This window comes from Rhipicephalus microplus, unplaced genomic scaffold (assembly GCF_043290135.1).
Source record: "Rhipicephalus microplus isolate Deutch F79 unplaced genomic scaffold, USDA_Rmic scaffold_32, whole genome shotgun sequence".
NCBI lineage: Eukaryota > Metazoa > Arthropoda > Arachnida > Ixodida > Ixodidae > Rhipicephalus > Rhipicephalus microplus.
The window spans coordinates 1,468,739-1,489,079 of record NW_027464605.1 but is presented as its reverse complement, the minus strand read 5'-3'; the positions used below and the strand labels follow the sequence as shown (position 1 = coordinate 1,489,079).

General features: G+C 44.6%; 1 protein-coding gene and 1 long non-coding RNA gene across 2 annotated transcripts in view; one reads left to right on the top strand and one right to left on the bottom strand.

Annotated features, from left to right (window-relative positions):
• LOC142786794 (uncharacterized) overlaps positions 1-20,341 on the top strand; it is a 101,389-nt gene that overhangs the window by 69,293 nt on the left and 11,755 nt on the right. The gene's annotated exons all lie outside the window — the stretch shown is intronic.
• LOC119172267 (uncharacterized) lies at positions 6,105-17,292 on the bottom strand. Its single transcript, XM_037423312.2, has 3 exons — positions 17,202-17,292; positions 8,697-8,858; positions 6,105-6,652 (listed from the first exon to the last, which is right to left on the bottom strand). The coding sequence occupies exons 2-3, from the start codon at positions 8,844-8,846 to the stop codon at positions 6,335-6,337; spliced, it is 468 nt and encodes a 155-aa protein (XP_037279209.2). The 5' UTR covers positions 8,847-8,858; positions 17,202-17,292; the 3' UTR covers positions 6,105-6,334.

The following is a 20,341-nucleotide window of genomic DNA, read 5'->3' as shown; positions in this document are numbered from 1 at the left end:
AGACACACCTGTAAAGAAAGTGATCATGTAATAGTACAAATTGTCCTTGAATAAGCAACTAGGTCGAAACATTGATCAGCATATGTTTAAACAAAAGAGTAATACTTCGCAAAAATGACCAGCATGGTTTAAAGAAGGCAGTGATGTCGTTGCAGCCATGCCGCCTTACTCGCACTTATTCTACCAGAATGAAGGCAAATAAACAGGAGAACACGTTAGAAGGAATCTACAAGCCCTCATATTTATGAATTACGGTGCGCGGTACACTACAGGCCCCTCTCCGTATACAGCCCTGGCTGCCTTATCCCTGAAGAGCAGCCAGCGCTTCCCTTATGGATCAATACAATGCCCATCTAGACGCACTAGGGAGATAAAATTGCTCACTAGGTAGACCGCACATGCGATAACCTTGCCTGTATTTATCTCCCGGTGCGCTTCCCCAGTGAATGGCTGCGTATTCAGGCGTTCCGAATAAATCTGATAGCACCTGTACCTTATTCTATCAAAGAAAGACAAGTCTCATCATCATTTCCTGAATGGTCATTTACTTTCTTTTCTGGGCGATATCTCCTTTTGCCGAAAAGCTGTTTTCGGAGAGCATACTTTCTATTGTTGCGTCCGATAAGCGACCAATGTTTCATTTCGTATATTAGTACGCCATATCTCTCGCTCTCTCTCAGAGCAAGAACAAAACCATTTGCAAGGGTCTATTGCATGGAGTAGTAGTCATTTCCTCTATTAGAAACACACTTCCTCGTGCTTCGTTAAACCCTAATATTTCCTCTAGTGCGGTTACAATCTGCCCTGCTGTGCAACTTCTCTGAGAACAGGAATGAGCGCTTGATGGAGGCGAAGTGCTTGAGGCCAGTGTTCAGTGCCGTGTCACGGTAGGTTGAAGAACACCAGCTGGTCAAAATTTCCCAAGCCATCTTCGACGGCGTCCCTCATAATCATGTGGGGGTTTCGGGATGTGAAATACCAGAAATTAATATTAAGAATGATCACCTGTGTGCCTAAACTAACATGATCACGACCGAGCTAAATGCGATCCCAGATTTCCCATCACGAAAACACCCTAAATATTGGCCAACTGATATATCAGAGTCACGCGACGTTATCACCAAACAGATACGGGACCCCGGTCACGCGGCATTTGCCCTGCACGCGGGCCACTTGCACGTAGCAAAACAACCAGCCGTTACGAACTGTGCAAATGTTAGCATAGGCACTAATTGCGTTTTCAGCCGCTTTTGTACTTCACCTGTATCTACCAACGCTAGTTAGTATCAGCACCTCATCGCTTGACGCGAGGTATTGTGTCAGGGGTAACTGCTAGGATTTCCGCTTGTTACCTAGACCGACAGAAATATGCGCACTATAGAAACAAACCATTTTACAGCGAAAGCTGTATATGGCTTGTATAAATCAAACACTGTTCGGCAGCGGTGTCATGGCAGCGGTGTCATTCTCCATTGGCTGTCTTATCAGTACGCGATTCTCAGCGTCGTACCCAAGCACGCGCGCCATTGGCTGTGTTTCGAGCTACGTCATCCATCTCGTGGCATCGCGGCACCATGCACGCGTGCTTCTGTTTCTCCTGAAACCTTCGACATGTGTTTGCCATGATGACATGGACTCTAACAGAGCACCGACTATCGAAACGCGAGAAAGCTCGCATTCGCCGGGCCGATGGTGGAATCCTGGCATAAAGACAGGCCTGGTATGCCGAGTGCCGGCAGAAAATGCGTATGATAATCCGGCAGCCATCCAAGCCGCGCTTAATTGTGAACGCGTATGCAAGCGCCGGGATAGTGGGCGGACCTTTTAAACCACGCCACCGAGTTAGCTCACGATGTCAAACGCTTGCAACAACACCGTGCCGAACAATGAATGCGTAGTACTTGATGAGGGGAAAAAATGGCAGCATATCCACGGAGTGAATGATGGAGAGTGGGGCGAAGAATTCGTCCGTCCATTCGTTCTTGCTTCCGTCCGTCCATGCGTCCGTCAGTGTGACCGTCCATGCGTCCATCAGCCCGTCCGTGCGTGCGTCTGTTCGTGCGTCTGTCCCTGCGTTCGTCCATGCAGCCGCCCCTGCGTCCGTTCATGCGTCCATCCATGCATCTGTCTATGTTTCCGTTCGTCCATCTATTCAACACTCCAAGTACCACCATCTCGCATCTTTTCATCATATATTCCCCATATGTAAGCACCGCCATCCAGCGGACATTCCAAGGACTAAACGAGAGGTGGCACACGCACACTTTCTTACGGCTTGCGCTTCGGGTCCACTTCCCACCTTTAACCACCTCGAGTTCATGGTATATACAAGTTCACTGTATTCATGGCACTGCGGCTCAACGCTCGCTAAACATTTCTAAAGCTTGGGAGGTTGCACCCAGCGAGTATAACGTAGCGACCCTTTCTTGTCAGATAGTGCTCAATGTACATGCCAATGGCTGCTAATGGTTGTCGCAGCCTGCGCGTTAACTAAAAGCCGAATGCTCCTGTCTCTCCTTCCCCATTAGCAGCCATTGACATCTACATTCAGCACTATTTTTTATTGTTCAACAACGCACAGAAGAAGTCTTTCACCGGCACCACCTTGGAGGCCAAAATGTTATACTCGTTACATACTACGGGGAACGAACGGGTGCCGCTATAAAAAGCTTCGCCCCTAAAAGGCACCTAATTTCTTTCTGCCTACAGGCAACACGGCACAATGCCTACGCCGAACAAGTGGCGTTACGGCGTCAATGTCATGATTGCGGGAGTGCATTCACGGGGGCAAACGCCCGCTTTCGGCTGCAGTTTCTCCCACAGCACTTGGACTTCGGCTGCGACTTCTGTGATGGCCAGTGGTTCAAATGCAACCACTGTGATGAACGCATCGCGAAGTGCGTTTATCTGCCCACTACACTCTTCCATGATTATGATCATGCTAGTCACAATGTGCAGCATGTAAAATAAACACTGTGGTAAACTAAAGCTAAACGTGTTCCTAACCTAAATAAGGAGCACGAACATGTAACCAAAATGTAGGAGGAGAGCTTCAGTGCCACGTTGGGTTGAACCCACTGCTGAACACTGGGGCCGCATGTTTCAGCTTTCGCTGGTTAACCATTCGTACAGGGCAACGATAGTTTCTAAAGTTATTGGACTAAAAGCTAGACATTTTGTCAACCGCGAAATAGAAAGAAGAAATGCTATACCGAAAAGAGTTCTGAAAAAATTCAACTTGTAGTCTAAGAAGAAAATCATGTGTTGATATTGAGTCTTCATGTAGACCTCGTTAATGACTTACGTGAAATCAAAATTGTATAACCACTACAGAAAAGAGACAAAACAAAAAAGGCGTCCATTTTTTTGGCACAGCGAATTGGAAAGCAAGGTCAGTATAGGTTTTGACTAGGGACGTGAAGGAGCCTTTGTGTACAACAGAAAAGATGAGACTTTAAACCCCATCAATATTTATTACATGTTTGTGTATTCCAGAAAGCTGTAAGAACTATAGGCAAGCGTCAAGTAATTTCACTACAGTTCCTACGCATCACCGGTCCCTGCCATTACAAAAAAACAGTGACGACTTTTCGTGCAGTTATTCTACCCAAGCACTTTCTTGAAGATGCACAAAGATGAAACAATATATTTGTTCACGTTGATGAATTATACTCTGAAAAGTTCAATGTCCTTTATTTCACCACCATATAAGTTTGTTAATTGAAAAGAAAATCAGTTTTGTTAGTGTCACCACGAAATTTTACGCCGAATATATCTGATGCCGATGTAACATATGCCGTTGTGTTTTTAGCATTCTGGCCGTAGTGGATCAAATAAATTTCTTGAAACGATGTATGTTAAGACTCCGTCTCCCTCATCAGACAATTTACTCCATTTTTATCGATTAGGAAAATGGTAAACCTTAGTAGACACCATCAAGATTTATGACGTTGCAGTAACTGGTACGGGAATTTCGATGTGGCGTCGTCACCCACTCTTTTCATACGCTCCTTCGTGCTCATAAAGCATCTTCTTGCAGCAAGCGTGTTCCTTTTAGTATCGGCAAGTAGTACTGACAAAAAAAACATTCATCTCTTTAGTATTCCTTTGAGGTAGGCCAGACGCAGCGCTGTATTCGTGTTTCGCCTAGCTTGCCAGCACATTGAATGCGACTCGTGTCACTTACCCGTATATGTTTACTGTGGCGCTAGCACTTGTACTTTTTCTCGCACCTAAAGTCAGCTCCGTAGGTCCGTACACTACATCTTTATAAGCTTGAGAATCGTTATAGTACACGCATTGTACGAATGGGTGGATTTGAGGGTAAGGTGTTTCAACCTTGTCTTTCTTTATGGGCGGTTATATAGGATGCATTCTGCCGAGTGCAGGTTGACTTCCGGTGCAGCGACGTATCCGGTGCTCTCCCTGGTGGGCCAGTACACGCCAGAACACACGCAGGTAATGTTTGCCCCCGTTGGCCCGGCAATGCGTCGCGTAGGTGGGCGCTTATCTCTGTCGGTGCTCGCCGCGAACACAGTCGAATAGAGCGACTGTGGCTGAAGCTTGGGCTGCAATTACGTCGCCGCCGCCTGCTTTTAGCACGAAAGGGATCACACGCAGCGGCGCCTTTGGGGCCGCTCTCCGGTTGTCACCTTTTGATATCCGCTGTGCCGCAGTTGAAGCAAACGTGTTACGGCGGCCTGCGTGAATGCGCATAGCATATAGCAACTCGCAGAGGCACGACTGAAGGAAATGATGTGACGTTGGAAAGGTCGCGTAAGAAGCGGTGTTGCCCTGTAGCAGCAGACCCGAACATCAGTCAGAATGTATACTCACGTCTTCACTCTCATTCCCATTCGTTTCCGCACGTTCTAGTGCCTTTATCTCCTAAAAAGATTCGAGGTGTTGTATATCAGACTTTAGCGTGTTTTGACTTAGGATACGCTTTCTGCCTTTATTATAAATAATACTACCCGTCATCAGTATTTTATTCTTTGATGGTAGCCAGTGCATTGCTCACGAATGAACAGGCAGAATCAGGTGACTTAGGGGAAGGAATGTTTTTTTTCCTCGTTCAGATTTTGTTTTATTGTATTCAGGCAACACGTTATTAGTTCTTTTTTTAGCCAATAGATGCAAGCTCTTTCTCATCATTTTATTTTTTTTTCAGTTCGTATTTCTTCTCTTGCTCCTATCTGGGTTTGCAATAATGCAACACTTGCAACAATGCGATTTTAAATTATAGCCACTGTAGTGTGTATGACCAACCACTTTAGAGCCAGCGAAATGATTTCGACGTGTGAATTGATACAGGACGAGAAAGAGCCAAAGAGATGAAGAGCCTGGGGAAGGGTATATTGAACAAAATGACACAAACACTGATATTGTGCTTTTTCGTGGGTCGAGCCAAAAAGGCTGTACGCTAGTTTTACACCACTATATATGCTTACTTCTGGTATTATATCCAATAACGCTGTTCAAATACCTCCATTCTAGAGTTCACATAATAAAATTTTTTATTTGAGTTTTAGCCAAGAAAAATCTTTTCAATGCTCTATTGTATCCTTATAATTTGGGGAGGGGCTGAAAGAATAAACATTTGGTAGTAGCGCTTGTCTTAATCTGTCCTGGTTCTTGTGTATGTGCAAATTTTTTCCGCATGATTCTTGCACCAATAATGCCCCATGTGACGCTGCGCAGTCGATTCTCACTTGCTAGATGGTAGCAGCATTTGTATCATTAGGCTTGTAGGCCCGTGTGCTCAGATTTGGGTGCACGTTAAAGAACCCCAGGTGGTCGAAATTTCCGGAGCACTCCACTACGGCGTCTCTCATAATCAAATGGTGGTTTTGGGGCGTTAAACCCCACAAATCAATCAATTGTATCATTAAGCTAACGTGTTGCCCGCAAAAATACCAGACAGTCCGTCCATGCAATGTAAGGTACTCGATGAACTAGTGCGGAAAACTATCTTCTTTATTAGTTGAGGCTACTATAGCCGACAATCTATAACAGGTTACACAAGTCAATGAGGCGAATATTTTATTTTTATTCAATATTTTATTAACTCACAAATTCGTCGTCACGTAGTACGGTCCCTCTAAAGTCGACTTTGTTCAAAAGTACATTCTCGCAGCCAAATAGGTGCGAAGTCGCTAGCAGTAGCTGCAGAGTGTTACCCACACGTCCCAGGCGCTGCTACAGCTGACGTGTTTTTGAGCCTGACAGTTTGCGTTGTTACCATAGCTACTTTGGATGCGAAGTTTTTCCCTCCCTGCAGCGATCACTCACGGCCCGTACGAAGTAATTTTCTTTCGAAAGTTGCCGCCCACAGCTACGGTATGGAGCCTTCGTAAGGGTTCTCGAAGAGCAGGACCCGTGCCCCCGACGGCGTCCTGGCTGACGGCACGGCCAGCAGGCTGTGATGGGCGGTTGCCGTGCGTCGCCGCTTCTCGCCGAAGCCTCGTTTCTTTTCGCCGAAGCCGCGCTTCTTTTTCTCGCCAAAACCGCGCCGCCTTCGCTCGCCGAAACCCCGCTTGCTGATCAGCCCCTGCAGGAGGAGACGTCGGTCGTACGCCGACGGCTCGTCGTAGTCTTCGGCGAGCGCGCCTTCACTGCCGCCTGCGTAAGCACCCGCAGTGGCAGCGTTCTCCTGCGTTTGCCAATTAATATTATCATTATTATTATTAAGAATATCCATACTATTATTATTATTATTATTGTGATAGCAGTTATATGGAAACTCTGAGCTAGATTTTGCCGCCGGCGCCGGCATAACTCACCGTATAAGTATGCGTATCTAAATATATGATAATGCAAGAAACAAAAAAAAACAGAAAAAGACTCCAGCGTGCCGAATCGAACTTGGGTTCTCTAAATCGTGAGTGTGAGGCGTTAATCACCGAGCCACCGAGGAGCTTTTTTTTCTTTATTGCCTTCTTGACTACAGGTCAAGCTAATATGACAATCACTATCACACGTGTTTCATGCGTGATAACGCGTCAAACAAAGACATTACATCTTCAACACAGTCGGTAGTCTTATACACATCGTCTTTCAGCGTTTAAACAAGCTATTCATATCTACCACTTACCGCTGCTGACGTGCATTATCGTGTTTTCAGCATTGCGAGTAAGATGGCGCAGTGAGCGCGCGTCACCACAGCGTGCGGCGGCGCGCGCTCCAATCTCCTACGCAAACTTTGCCCCACTTAGAGGAGGGGAGTGATGCTCCCTCGCGCACCCTTATCTCGGGGTAGCGAGGAGGGGAGGATCGTACGTCTTGGCTGGCTTCGGGCTTTACCTGGAATGATTCTGTTGTTACCGGGCGCACAAAGTTCACTAGAATCATTGCAGTCTCCATTTGCAAAAAGCACGCGCTTTTTGGACACAGTGATGTAACATCTGAGACACTTATTCGCGTGCCTTTGTACCTGTGAGTACGTTTCGTGCGTCATTTGTGAGTGACAAACGTGGGGCACGTTTCGATCTGCTTTTCATTCTGCGCGTGACTTTTCAATTTGTTGCTATCACGTTCATTGCTTCACTTTTCCAAGTTCGGCAGAAAATAAAAGTAATTTACAAGAACTTCACAACAGAACAGCGCTTTGAGATAGGTATCTGTGCACTTTAAATTGTAAAAGAGTACGTATACTTGGGACAGGTAGTCCCCGCAGAGCCAAACCACGAGATTGAATTGACTAGGTGATTAAGAATGAAGTGGACCACATTCAAAAAGCATTCTAAAATCATGACTATTAGATTGCCACTATCCCTCGAGAGGAAGGTATATAAAAGCTACATCTTGCCGGTATTTACCTACGAAGCAGAATACCTGGAGACTTGCAAAGACAGTACAGTCTAAATTAAAAACGACCCAGTGAGTGACAGAAAGGAAAATGATAGCGTTAACCTTAAGAGACAGGGAGATAGCAGAGTGGGTCAGGAAACAAACCGGGGTTTAGGATATCATATATGAAAGCAAAGAAAACGGTACATGGGCCAGGCATGTAGCGCGTAGGCAGGATGCGCTCTGTTCAATAAGGGCAACTTACAAGATTTCCAGAGAAGGCAAGTGGGTGATAGGCACAAGAAAGTTGGGTGTGCAGATGAGATTAGGAGGACTAGAACATATAATTTATAGTGTCCGACATTCCCTGCACCGTGAGCACTGCTCACGAAGTCATATGGACTTATCAGTCTTAGATGCGCGACGATTGCCTGTTCCCGAGAAGATGTGTACTAGGTGTAACCAGGCCCATCGTGCCCTGCTAACTTTCCTAAAGAAAACCAATTTGCCTACGTTTATGAACACCTTTCCGTTCACTATATTTGTGTTTACGTGTTTTTTCGTTTCATTTTTTTATTTTCGATTCTGTTCAGTTTTTATTTTCTATTCATTTGTTTTTTCTCCCCCCCCCCTGCCTTCTTTTCCTCTATGTCTCCTCTTCTCAAAGGAGCAAGCAGGCGTCGGGCCACAATAGGTGGCAGTTGTCGTCTCGTTCCCTCCCTATTTCCTCTGTGCCTTGTGTTTTCTGTGTATACAAATCAAATAAATAAATTCATTACCTATGCAACCTAACCAGTCGAGCTTTCACAGCCAACTAAATAGGAGAGCTAGGACAACCTCTTGCTCACAAGATGCCAGGTTACGCGAGAGTGGAGTGCACACTTTGACCCCTCCCGAATCGTTGTCACCTTCTCATTGGCGGAGAGCTGTCCTAGGGCCGGGTCCGAGTTCATGACGAAAAGGTCCTGGTTGTCGGCGGCATCCTCGGCGAAGCAGTGATCAGCGCCGTTGGTCAGAATCAGCGCAGACAGCACCAAGTACCGCTCCAGGCGGCTCATTATCTTGGTCACCTGTCTCACGAAACAGGGAAATGGAATCTTTGTAATGATAAACTGTAAAGACTGAATGAATATGAATGAGTAGTAGGGAGGTACATTAAAAGGCTTCAACCTGACACATTTCAAATAAAATAAAACAGAACGATTGTTCGGATGGGTGCAGAAACCTAAGTCTACATCAGGGCAGGATTGATAGGAAGCTAAGTCTCAACGTTAACTGCATTACCAGTAGAAGAATATTTTGTTAATGTTTTTTTTTTCAAGTGACGAATTTTTTGGCGTATTGCAGGCACTTTGAGCGTCTATATATATATCTATAGCTATCTATTTCTCTAGCTGGCTATAGCTAGCTTGCCGCTTATGTCTGTGTACATTCATGACCGCCCCATAACTTGGGTAAAACCCAAAATTAGTATGGAAGGAAGGGTAAGATTGTTTAATTTTTAGCCTCGCTGGTCATGCCATAAGTGATATCCCAATCTCGTCTCGTGCGTCATCATACACTTTCCGCCAGGCAGTGGCACATACACGTGGGCGGGTAAGTGCCACTGGTATGCGGGTATGTGCCATTGGTGCTTGACACTTATTATCTACCCAGAAACGAGGAGAACACGCATGGGCAATTCTGACGCGGGAGAGTTAGGAAAAAGCTAACATCGGCAACGTTGACCCGATGAATTTTAATAATAAATGTTAGGGCCCCAGCAGAAACTGAACCCCCGCATTCTGTGTGTAAATCAAATATACCACAGAGCCACACCAGGTGTAGGAACTACTTTTTCAAGTAGACCCTTAAGTTTGTCAAACGTCCATTGTGGTTGCAGTATTCACTATGCAGTTTTGCGAACATATGTATTCCTACAATACAGCCCTCATGCCGGGTTATATCAATTGTACGTAGGTGTTATTCGTTGAAACTGATTTATGCAGCAGTGTCTGTGGCTGTCATTCTTACGAAGACCAGTGCTTTATATCAGCTTACAGCGTATGCTGTTGCTGATACCCATGTAGCTGCTGCCACCCCTACGCAACTGTAAAATACTGGTTCTATAAGCATATGTGGCTTTTAAATGAATGCCTGCGCGTGCATTGTAGCTATCTTTAGCGCCACTTAGCAACATTTCACTCAATATCAAAATACAACACAGGCCTATACTATGCGCATGCTTCTCATCAAATTGATTCCCTATGTACGTGAGAACTGTCGATATATTCAAACAATTGTCCTTGAGGGCCGTCGGGAACCCAGAAAAGAACCAGGCTATGTAACAGTTCGTTACATTTCGTTGAACATTACTGACAGAGGCTGTTTCTCAAAGATGAAAAAAATCGAAGAATATCCACGGCGTGCATGATGACGACTGGGGCGAAGCGTCTCTCAATCTGTCCGCGCCTCCGTCTGCCAGTTAGTTCTTGCTTCCGCCCGTCCATGCGTCCGTCTGTGCGATCATCTGTACGTCCATCCGTCTGTACGTGCATCTGTCTGTGCGTCCGTCTCCCGTGCGTTCATCCGTGCGTTCGTCAGTCTGTGCGTCCGTTCATCTGTTCATGCGTCCGTCCATTCATCCATGCATCTGTCTGTCTGTCCGTCCGTGGATCTGTCCATCCGCCCGTCTACCTAGTGAGCACTCAAAGTATCGCAATATATCGCATCTTATCGTCATATATCCATCAGATAGAAGTACAGCCATCCAGCGGACATTCCAAGTACTAAACGAGAGGTGGCACGGCCGGACGTGCACACTCTATAACGGCCGGCGCTTCGTGTCTAGTTCCCACTTTTTATCACCGCTGCGGCCCTACCTCGCTAAACCTGTGCTTAGAAAAAGTCGGTAACTATTACGAGTACTTGCTACTACGGTGGAATGACGATATTGAAACACATCCTGTCAACATCGCTGAAACCAAGGAGGTTGCGCCTAGCGAGTTTAACGTGGCAACCTTTTCTGGTTAGATAGTGTTTAAAGTGCGTCTTTCTGTTACTAGATTTTTTTGGTGAGCATGTTCATTTTTTTCTAAACATATGTTTTGATTTTTTCTAAACACGTTCAAAAACTTCAGGCGAAGCAAAAGTGAGAATGTGAATGAATTAAAGTCCGAACCAATCTTTCATGCTATCGACTTGATCATACCTTGCCTCACTCATATTTACAACTTGGCATTAACATCTGGCATTTTTCCACAAAGGATGTAAGTTGTTAGGGTACCTGTGGTACACAAAGGTGGTGAAAGAGATAATTTAGGCAATTATCTACCAATATCAATTCTTCCTTTGCTTTCTAAAGATTTAGAAAAAAATTATTCTACTCAGAATGACCTCTTTTTTTGACAAGCATTCCACAATAACGTCATCACAACACGGGTTCAGATCAGGCTATTCTACCGAACCTGCTCTTCTTAAGCAAAAAGAAATAATTGTGAGCAGTATTGAGGCTAAGAAACTAACTCTGGGAGTGTTTGTAGATTTCTCAAAAAGCTTTTGACAGAATAAATCATGTAACCTTATTAGATAAATAAAATTGTTATGGCATACGCGGAATTACCCTAGATTTAATTAGAAGGTACATAACCGATAGAAAGCAATGTTTATCAATAAACTGACATTTATCTTCGTTAAAATTAATTGAATAGGGTGTGCCTCAGGGCAGCATACTAGGCCCACTAATATTTGTTATATATATAAATGATATTGTAAATGTTGATGATTCAGCTCGCTACATTATCTGCGCGGATGACACCAGTTCTTTGTTCCAGGAACTAAGGATGATGAACTTATACATCTGGATAATAATAGTAATAATAATAAATAATTGGTCGGTGAAAAACTCACTTCAGCTTAATTGCTCGAAGACAAAAGCAGTACCCTTTAGAGCAAAATTTACGCCTTGCGATCGCACAAAGTGTCTTACGCTAAATGACTCTAAAGTAGTACCCTCTGCGTCGGCTAAAACATTGGGTGTCATCTTTCACGAACTGGCAACTTGGGACCACCATACTGATCACTTGAAATCTAAGCTTTGCAAGGCCTTAGGTATGCTGCGCAGATGCCAGAAACCTTTACCAGTACAACAGAAACGCATAATATATAAGGCACTCTTTGCTTCACATCTGCGCTATTGTCACCACGTTTGGTCAAGCCGCACTAAACAATCCTTAGAAAATTTAGTCACACTACAGAAGCAAGCCCTACGGGCTATTGCTGATGTACCTTATATTGAGCACACGCGTCACCTATTTTTGAAGTTCAAAATTATCCGAGTTAACCACTTTTATGAGTATCAGCTTATAGTTCTTTTAAACATGAAACGATTAAGGGCAGTACTCATTTGAGGAACATCGCTAACTTGTCAATAAATCAATCATATCGCATAAAGCGACACACTGAACATTGGGAAGTTCCGCAACCACGCACAATATACGGTTTTCAAACACTTTCCTACCGCCTTCCTTCAATACTAAACAAGTGTAAATTAGGTGATGACAACATACGTCATATTTCCAAAAAGAGAATGCTTCAACTAATGTTATAATCACCAATGTTTGTTGTTTATGATTGTGTCTGTTTAGAATGTTTGTTTCATATTTTTTGCTTCTTCTCTTATCGCTTGCTTTATGTATTTCTATTTTACTATTGTGACAAGTAAGAATGCTCGTTAATGTTTGCTGCTGCTGGTATTGTTCTGGGAGGTGGGACTAGTCAAGCTGAATACATGCAGCTTTTATCCCATCATCCTTGTTGTTTAAACATATTTTGATATATGTGGCAATAGAGTTCACTTCACTTCACTTCAAATTCTAGGCAACCTTTATTGGAGATTAGGGCACCGATACTCGTCTCTGTGGGTTAGTTCATTAGAAGCCACTATCTTTTTATTTATGATTAACGTGCACGGTTTCCTCCTGAGTTCAAAAAAGTGCGCGTGTGCGCGCGTTCCAATCCTCCAGTACGGCCGAGGAGGTGGCTACCTACTACTACGACGCCTGTAACCCAAGCGTTGCATATAATATTATAGAGATTTAGTTGAGCGTTTTCGCGCTCTGCTCAGCAGCTATGTTGACCGGGAACGCGAGTGTGCATGAGCCCTCCACTACAGCCGTAAGTGGCTTAGCCGAGCGAAGGGAAGAGAGCAGAGAGACTGAGAAGGCACAGAGGTTAACCAGGCACCAGTCCGGTTTGCTACCCTAGTGAAGCGAGGCCCACGCTCCGCTAACGGCCTGGCTGAAATGTTCGATGAAATGAACTGCGGCAACGCCTTGTAAAAGTCAAGTCTGGATAATTCGTGAACAGTACAGCTTTGTACACTTCTTTTAGTTTGTAAAAGTGGTCTGCAATTTTATTTAACGAGACTGAACCTTGTCAGAGGGCGCTGTAACTGTGAGAGTTCCACTTCGGAATGGTGAACGCATAACTAAAACGAGAAAATTGTCCGCCACTTCGCTGTAGCTTGTTCATATTAAAAAAAAAAAACACACCATGTCCACCTGATGAATGATTATAAGTCGGCGAAGCGTGAGAGGGGCAAACGTGAGTAAATCGTAATTCTGCCGTAAAAATTTCACCCATTACCTCATTAGAAAGACGCAACTCTGGGCGTATATTTTTTTAAATGAACTTCTATTTTGTTCTTGTTCGTTTGTTATTTCGTTTTCTCGTTTCTTCTTTTAATTCATTCGTTGTCATGGCGGCTGGATTGCGAAATTCATTTATTATAACGGCTTTGTGGTCCATGAAATGAAGCGAGAGAGGTTCTTGTACTGGCTGCATGGAGACGTTTGCCAACACTAAGTCTATGCGCGTCCCTTGGATCGTGGTTGTTTGCATGTGAATACATTTGAGTGCGTATTTGATAAGCATGTGCTCCATGGTGCAGTCATTGGCAATGAGGTCCATCCGTCCGTTCGTCTGCCCATGCGTCCTTCCGTTTGTCCGTGCGCCCATGCAACCACCCGTCCGTCCATGCAGCCATGCGTGTATCTATGGATTTGTCCATCAGTCTGTCTGTCTGTATGTCCTTTTGTCTACCTGTTCGTTCACCTGTCTGTCTGTCACTCACTCTAGCACCACCTGCTGAGTGAGTCATACAACTAGGTGATTACAAAAGATCACAAAAGACATGCATGGACAGACCGGCGGCTTTAGGAGCTTCGCCCCGACGGTATATGCCTACGGTATACCAAACAGTCACACCACGTTCCGCGTCTCGCTTTGTTAGAAACAGCATGACGTGCGTTGCATTTCCCTTCGTGTTTTAGGGTGCTTTAAATGGTTGCATATCAAGGACCAGTGTTCATTACATGCTTGTTGTGACTACCTTTGCGAGAGATTCACTTTATTTGGTGTGCATGTATATTTTAACTTCAGCTACCACAAACATTGAGTTATGGTCATGGGCGTTCGTCATTGAGAAGGAGATTTGCACCTAGGCTTCAACATTGGCAGGTCCACAACAAGCGGTGCCTTGTACTGCCAAGCACCGATAGACATTGTACAAGCCCTCGTATATCAATGCACTATAAACAACCGACAAGTTCTGAAAAGGCTCGTTTTACTTTCGTGTTATAATAATTTTGTGGCGAAGGAATCAGTCATATGCTCCTTCTTTTTTTATTTTAGCCTAGTTCACTGTGAGAGACCACAAAAGAAAGATAGGAAGGGCTAAGCAGAGACGATGTATAATTAGGAAGAGAAATTGGGAGCATGAAAGAATAGAAGGTAACTCACAAGAGTGGAAGCTTGGGCTAGTTGGTGCGTAGTCATATTTGCAAGATGTTTCAGTGCGCAAACAAAGGAAAAAGGACAGGGTAGACAGTAAGAGCCCTCTTTCTGTCTACCCTGTCCTTTTTCCTTTGTTCGCGCGCTGAAACATCTTGCAAATAAGAATAGAAGAAAGTGGAAATTATTATTTTATGAAGGCGCCACAAATCAGTAAGGGCAGTGGCAGTGCCCGACTAGAAAATAAAAGTACCGTCCAACGCAAACACACGGTGCACTGTTAAATGAGGTGTCCAAACTAAAAAGCACAAATGACATTACAGCGACTCGCGCTTATCTCTGGTTAGGCCATGTACCCAAGAACTTCGCTTTTGCATGAGCAGCTAAAGCCGCCGACGCAAGGTATCGATGAACTGCCTTATAAAGCTGTCTCTAGGGGAGCCTCACTGTAAAAACTTCTCTGCTCCGACTTACAATCTTAAATTTCTACGACCTGCATGACTGCAAGAGAACTGCCCAATTCACGAAACTGTGGTCGCTCTTTCGCAAGCGACACAGACAGCCAACCCCGCAATTCACGCGATCTTTTCTATTTCTCGCTCGAATTCTTGCCAGCTTCCTACACAGTGCTCACGTCGACGGAAAGTCCATCTTGCCTCATAGTCTTGACAGACCCAGAGGTGAGCCGAAACGCGAAGGTGTCATTATCTTCTCTACCACTTGGAGTGGATTGCTTAAGTCAGTTAGGCATGGAGAAAACGGAGGAGACACGAAGATAACTGGCTTTCATCGCAGTATGTACGTGTACACTAAGAGCCATGACAGGCAGCCATCGGCTACGTAGGTCATCGATACATGAGTATTACGCTATAGTGAAACCATATAGACTGCCTATTTCTTGCGTTCAGCTGCCCGAACGAAGGTGGTGAGAAAGTGAACGTTCTAACCTTCCTTCGTACTTCCCCTTTATTAAGCTATGGTTTATACGATCGATGTTGTAAACAATGATGAAAGCCACTACAAAGATCAAATGTTAAATGATATCAATTGAAACGCGGTTGTTGCTTTGTGCTGTTACAGTCTCGAGGATAGGAGAAAAAAAAAAGAACTTTATTCGTAGAAACCAGCAAGTTTAGGCGGCAGGGCCTGCGCTTATTAGTACCCACCCGCTAACAGCAAGCCTAGCGAATAAATTGCTTTTCATTTTTTTTAGCATGCAGCAAAGCAATTTCGTCGCATGCATATTATAGGGGGTCATGTGGCGACGCTGCCGAGAACTGCGAAGTAAAAAAAAAATCTGTAAGCTGGGCTTGATTATGTTTACTCAATCGATACAGCACCTGGAGGCAATTACCCTCGCGCTTCAAATTTTTTCAGGAGGCGCAACAAAAATAGTGATCAGTCTCCAACTTTTACTGTATTCAAAGCAGGTGGCCTGGAGGGGTGTTGAAATGAATGATTGAGTTGACTCCTCGAACCTATGAGGCAAGAACCACTATAAAAATACACCAACATGAAAGAAAGAAACGCTGAGCACATGCCCAATTGACTTGAAAATGCGTTAGCAAGTATTCCCAAACTACATAATTCAAAGCAGCTGGGAAGAATTTCACGTGTTCCTGTTAATAGCTTGAGTCTTCTATGGATGTCTAGTCGCACTGATAAATTTTTATTTGTTTTAATGCATTTCAGAGAAGGTAACAGGGGCTTCTGATGGTACTTTCGACTGGTCATTTTATAGCACTTCCAAGTGCGCTGGCAACGCACGTCAAGTTCTGGGGTTGATATCAAGCGCGCTAAATACGTTCGAACGGTTCTTTCAGAGCACCACTCTTCAGCTCTGAGCGCTCTGAGGCGCCGTCACATTGACCTCAGAGTCACGACCGAGGTCTGATAACGTGACTCTGCCGCGTCGTCTGAAACAGAAGCTGCGGTCACGTGCATACGATATTATAAACTCCTTGCTTTGGTGTGTGGCTGCACGTTTGGTTAGGACAAGTGTTCTCCGGCTTGGATTATGAGTGGCATGTACTGCATTGTTCCAATCTGCGTCAGAGTATGGTAGCGCACAGACAAATGTACCACAAAGCAGTTTTCGCGTCATCATCACCATCATCCTCGTCATCATCATCATCATTATGATCATCAAGGCCATTGAGGTGCATTAAACATGAGGCTGGCAAAGCGAGTTCAATTTAGTTTTGAGTAATACTCATGAGCTATTCAATAAACGTAGGCTGAAAATGAATTCTGTGCAGTCACGAATAATATTCAGTATAGTGCACTTTTCGTGTGAAATCAACAGTATTCACTCGAATGATCCCGCCATCGGTTTATTTTGGCCAACGTTCACTAGTGTTGACTAAACATTTCATGATGTCGGTTAGTGCTGGCAGCCGTGGGCTATCCGCTTTTATAGCAATGTAGTTAAATTACAAAGACGTACTGCTATGCTAGAGGTCCATTCATTCAGACATCTCACTCAGTTAGACAGTTAGGGTTAGGAGACAGCCGCAATCTTTTTTCCAGCTCGTTTAACTTTTCGTGAATACTCAAGCAGAAACTACGGTATTCTCGCCCACTTCGCGAGCAAGACACAGCCAGTCTGTCTAGATACCTTGCAACGGGTTGAACACACTCACGTGGAGGCAATCGGTCTACGTCGCCAGCAGCCCCACTAGGTTACGACACAGGGCGCGAGTCGGGCTCACGTCACTCGACGCAAGCGCTGACTAAGCAGAGTCGGGCACCGCCTGCCGAAGGTGTCCTTTTTATCCCTTTTGGGGCCCTCGCCGGAGGAGGTGAAGCTGGATGCTAAGAACGCAGGACCAGCAACATTCTGCTCTTTCTTGTGGAGACCTATCGCTCGTGTACCGTCTACGCATGTCACCTTAAAGCCTGAAACCAGCCGCCCACCCTGGGGTGCAGTAACTGCCGTTGTGGTCAAATCCGCCTTCATCCTCTCGAAATCTATTCGGCGTCGCTGGCATGGGAAAGTGACCACGCGTTATTTATGCGACCACTGTCAAGCGCGAAATACTTTCTTCTGGCAGCGTCAGACAATGGGCTCCCGCGAAGAGATTACGGCAAACTCGGGGTGGGCATTCAATTATAGTGAACCCATAGCGTGTCCCCTTCTTTCTGGAAAGAAGGAATTTCTCGCTTCGGGATTTACGAACTCCGGCGATCTCCCTATTTACCCAAAGTGGGAGCACCTATAAGCGCGTTTCGTTGGACGCCATCGTTTTCTTCCTCTCGTCTCTTTCCTACCCACGTTCTACGACCTTCCTCTCGTTCCTCTTTCGAAAATGAGCTTGCATTTCCTTCGCGCTTATCTTTCTACTTTCTTGCAGTGAGGACTCGTGTGGTGAGCTGAGAAGTTTTTTTCTAGCGTATCTTCTACGAAAAAAAAAACTGTGAGTGCATTTAACTGGCTTGCTGCTATTAAACGGAAAGTGAAGCAAAGAAATGTATCTCTCTTTCACATCCACAGTTTTTTTTCTTTTTTTGTTTGAGTTTCATACACTGCGTGTAACACGTGTCGCGACAAGACCAACGAAATGCGCATGCGCGTGCACGTGCTCAATGCAAACTGCTTAAAGGCAACCAATTGAGCTTTGAATCCCAAATCTCGACAATGCCTTCCGGTCGGACAGAGCTTCAGAATTTACACACACACACACACACACACACACACACACACACACACACCATATATATATATATATATATATATATATATATATATATATATATATATATATATATAACGCCCCAACAAACCCAAAACCAGCGTATAGAGCACTTTCGTAACACTGGTTGCTTGCCTATGTGAACTTTTTTTATGGGACGCACAGCTATGCGCGTATGCGATCTACGCTTAAGGCGTTTTGCAAGGGGATGCAACTGGGCATCTTTTCTTTGCAAGAATCCGTGGTTTCTATAAAAACATCGCAAACTTTCCTCTCGGCTATTTTTTGCTTTCTTTGCATGTATTTTTTTCGCCAGTCCTCTCCATGGAAAGGCGAGTTTTTTTTAGCATGTGTTTGTATAACTGCTGCTAAAAAATGTAGTTCCTTGCTGTCGCGCATAGGCACGTGTCGTCTCCACGAGGGCCGCTGGCGTCGTCAATGGGCCGCCGTTTCATATGCGTATATGCTCACCATGGCAGAGAACACTTAAGCAAAACTTAGTATACGGCTGAAGACTGAGAGCAAAGACTTTTGCTTTATATTATCAATTGATGCGACTTTTGCGTGGGACGCCCGTAAGCCTATACGCAAGCAGGTTAGATAAGCCAGAATGATTGAGTAATCACGAGAATGATTGAGTAATCATGAGAAATTGTGAGTAATCATGAGAAATATTGAGTAATCATGGGAGACGACATGTGGCTTTGTGCGACAGTAGAGAACTACATTTTTAGCGCCAGTTATACAAACATATGCTAAAAAAAACTCACCTTTCCATGAAGAGGACTGACGAAAAAAAGGACACGCGAAGAAAACAAAAAATAGCAGAGTGGAAAGTTTGCGATGTTTTTTTATAGAAAATATTCTGCATACTAGGTGCACTGTGGTAATTGACGTATTTCGAAGCTGTCAAAAATGAAACATCAAACGCCACACATCTCATTCTTGTGATGACGCCTCTTACCACGAGTATGTCATATGTTTTTCATAAGTGCAGGTACATAAACTGGTATATTATATTCAACGCTAATGAAGCAGTGTAACTTCTTCACAACAGTCGCATGATGTGACTTTTGTCACTCATGTATTTATGAACACTCACGCCATCACCAGTCGTTTATAGTATTCGTACATTCATGTCGTAGTTTGTGGTACAATGTGCATCGAATGACGCTCGTTTGGGCATATCAGCTTATGCCAAATCTAGAAACGATAATGACACAGAAAAACAGTACTATTACAATGCACATTATCTTTTATTATTTAAGCTATCCTTCGTTTGAACCCTACATGCTTTAAGTTTTAAGGGGTTCCACTTTTAAGTTGTTTAAGGTTAGTAATACCCCTATCACACAAAAAAGTTTAATGTCATTTTACTCTAATGACGTTCGACACATCGAATGACATTAGGAAACGTGTGCTGGTACACGGAAAGACATAGTCATTTGTAAACGATGCCAATCGCGATGTCGCTAAGACGGGACTGCCCCGCCGCGGTGGTCTAGTGCCTAATGTACTCGGCTGCTGACCCGCAGGGCGCGGGTTCGAATCCCGGCTGCGGCGGCTGCATTTCCGATGGAGGCGGAAATGTTGTAGGCCCGTGTACTCAGATTTGGGTGCACGTTAAAGAACCCCAGGTGGTCGAAATTTCCGGAGCCCTCCACTACGGCGTCTCTCATAATCAACAGTGGTTTTGGGACGTGAAACCCCACATATCAATCAATCGCTAAGACGGGACTGAACAAAAAACAGTCGCAGCGTGTGTAACAAATTTATTATGTACACTAAGCATTATAAAAATGTTTTCACATGGATGAAATTGAGGGTAAAAGGTTAATATGCAGTTTTATAAATATGCAAAGAAAGTCTTGTAACTCATACGAAGTCGAAGTGAGACTGGAGCCACTATCGCTCTTGGGGTCACGTGGTAAACGTTCAATATGGCTGACATGGCGGAGTGCGAGGAAGCTGCTGCAACTTCTCGCGCAGATCGGATAAAAAGCGTTGTCGCGGCGTATGTCTCCCTTCGTGCCAGGCATGTTAATCAAGAAAGACAGCTGCGAGACTAGCATAAACACTGAGCACATGGC

Bases quoted from the DNA above. Each gene is read 5' to 3' on its own strand.
- LOC119172267 (XM_037423312.2), bottom strand. From the start codon at position 8,846: ATGAGCCGCCTGGAGCGGTACTTGGTGCTGTCTGCGCTGATTCTGACC. The intron at 6,653-8,696 runs GTGACAACGATT...TGGCAAACGCAG, and splicing joins AGCTCTCCGCCAATGAGAAG to GAGAACGCTGCCACTGCGGG.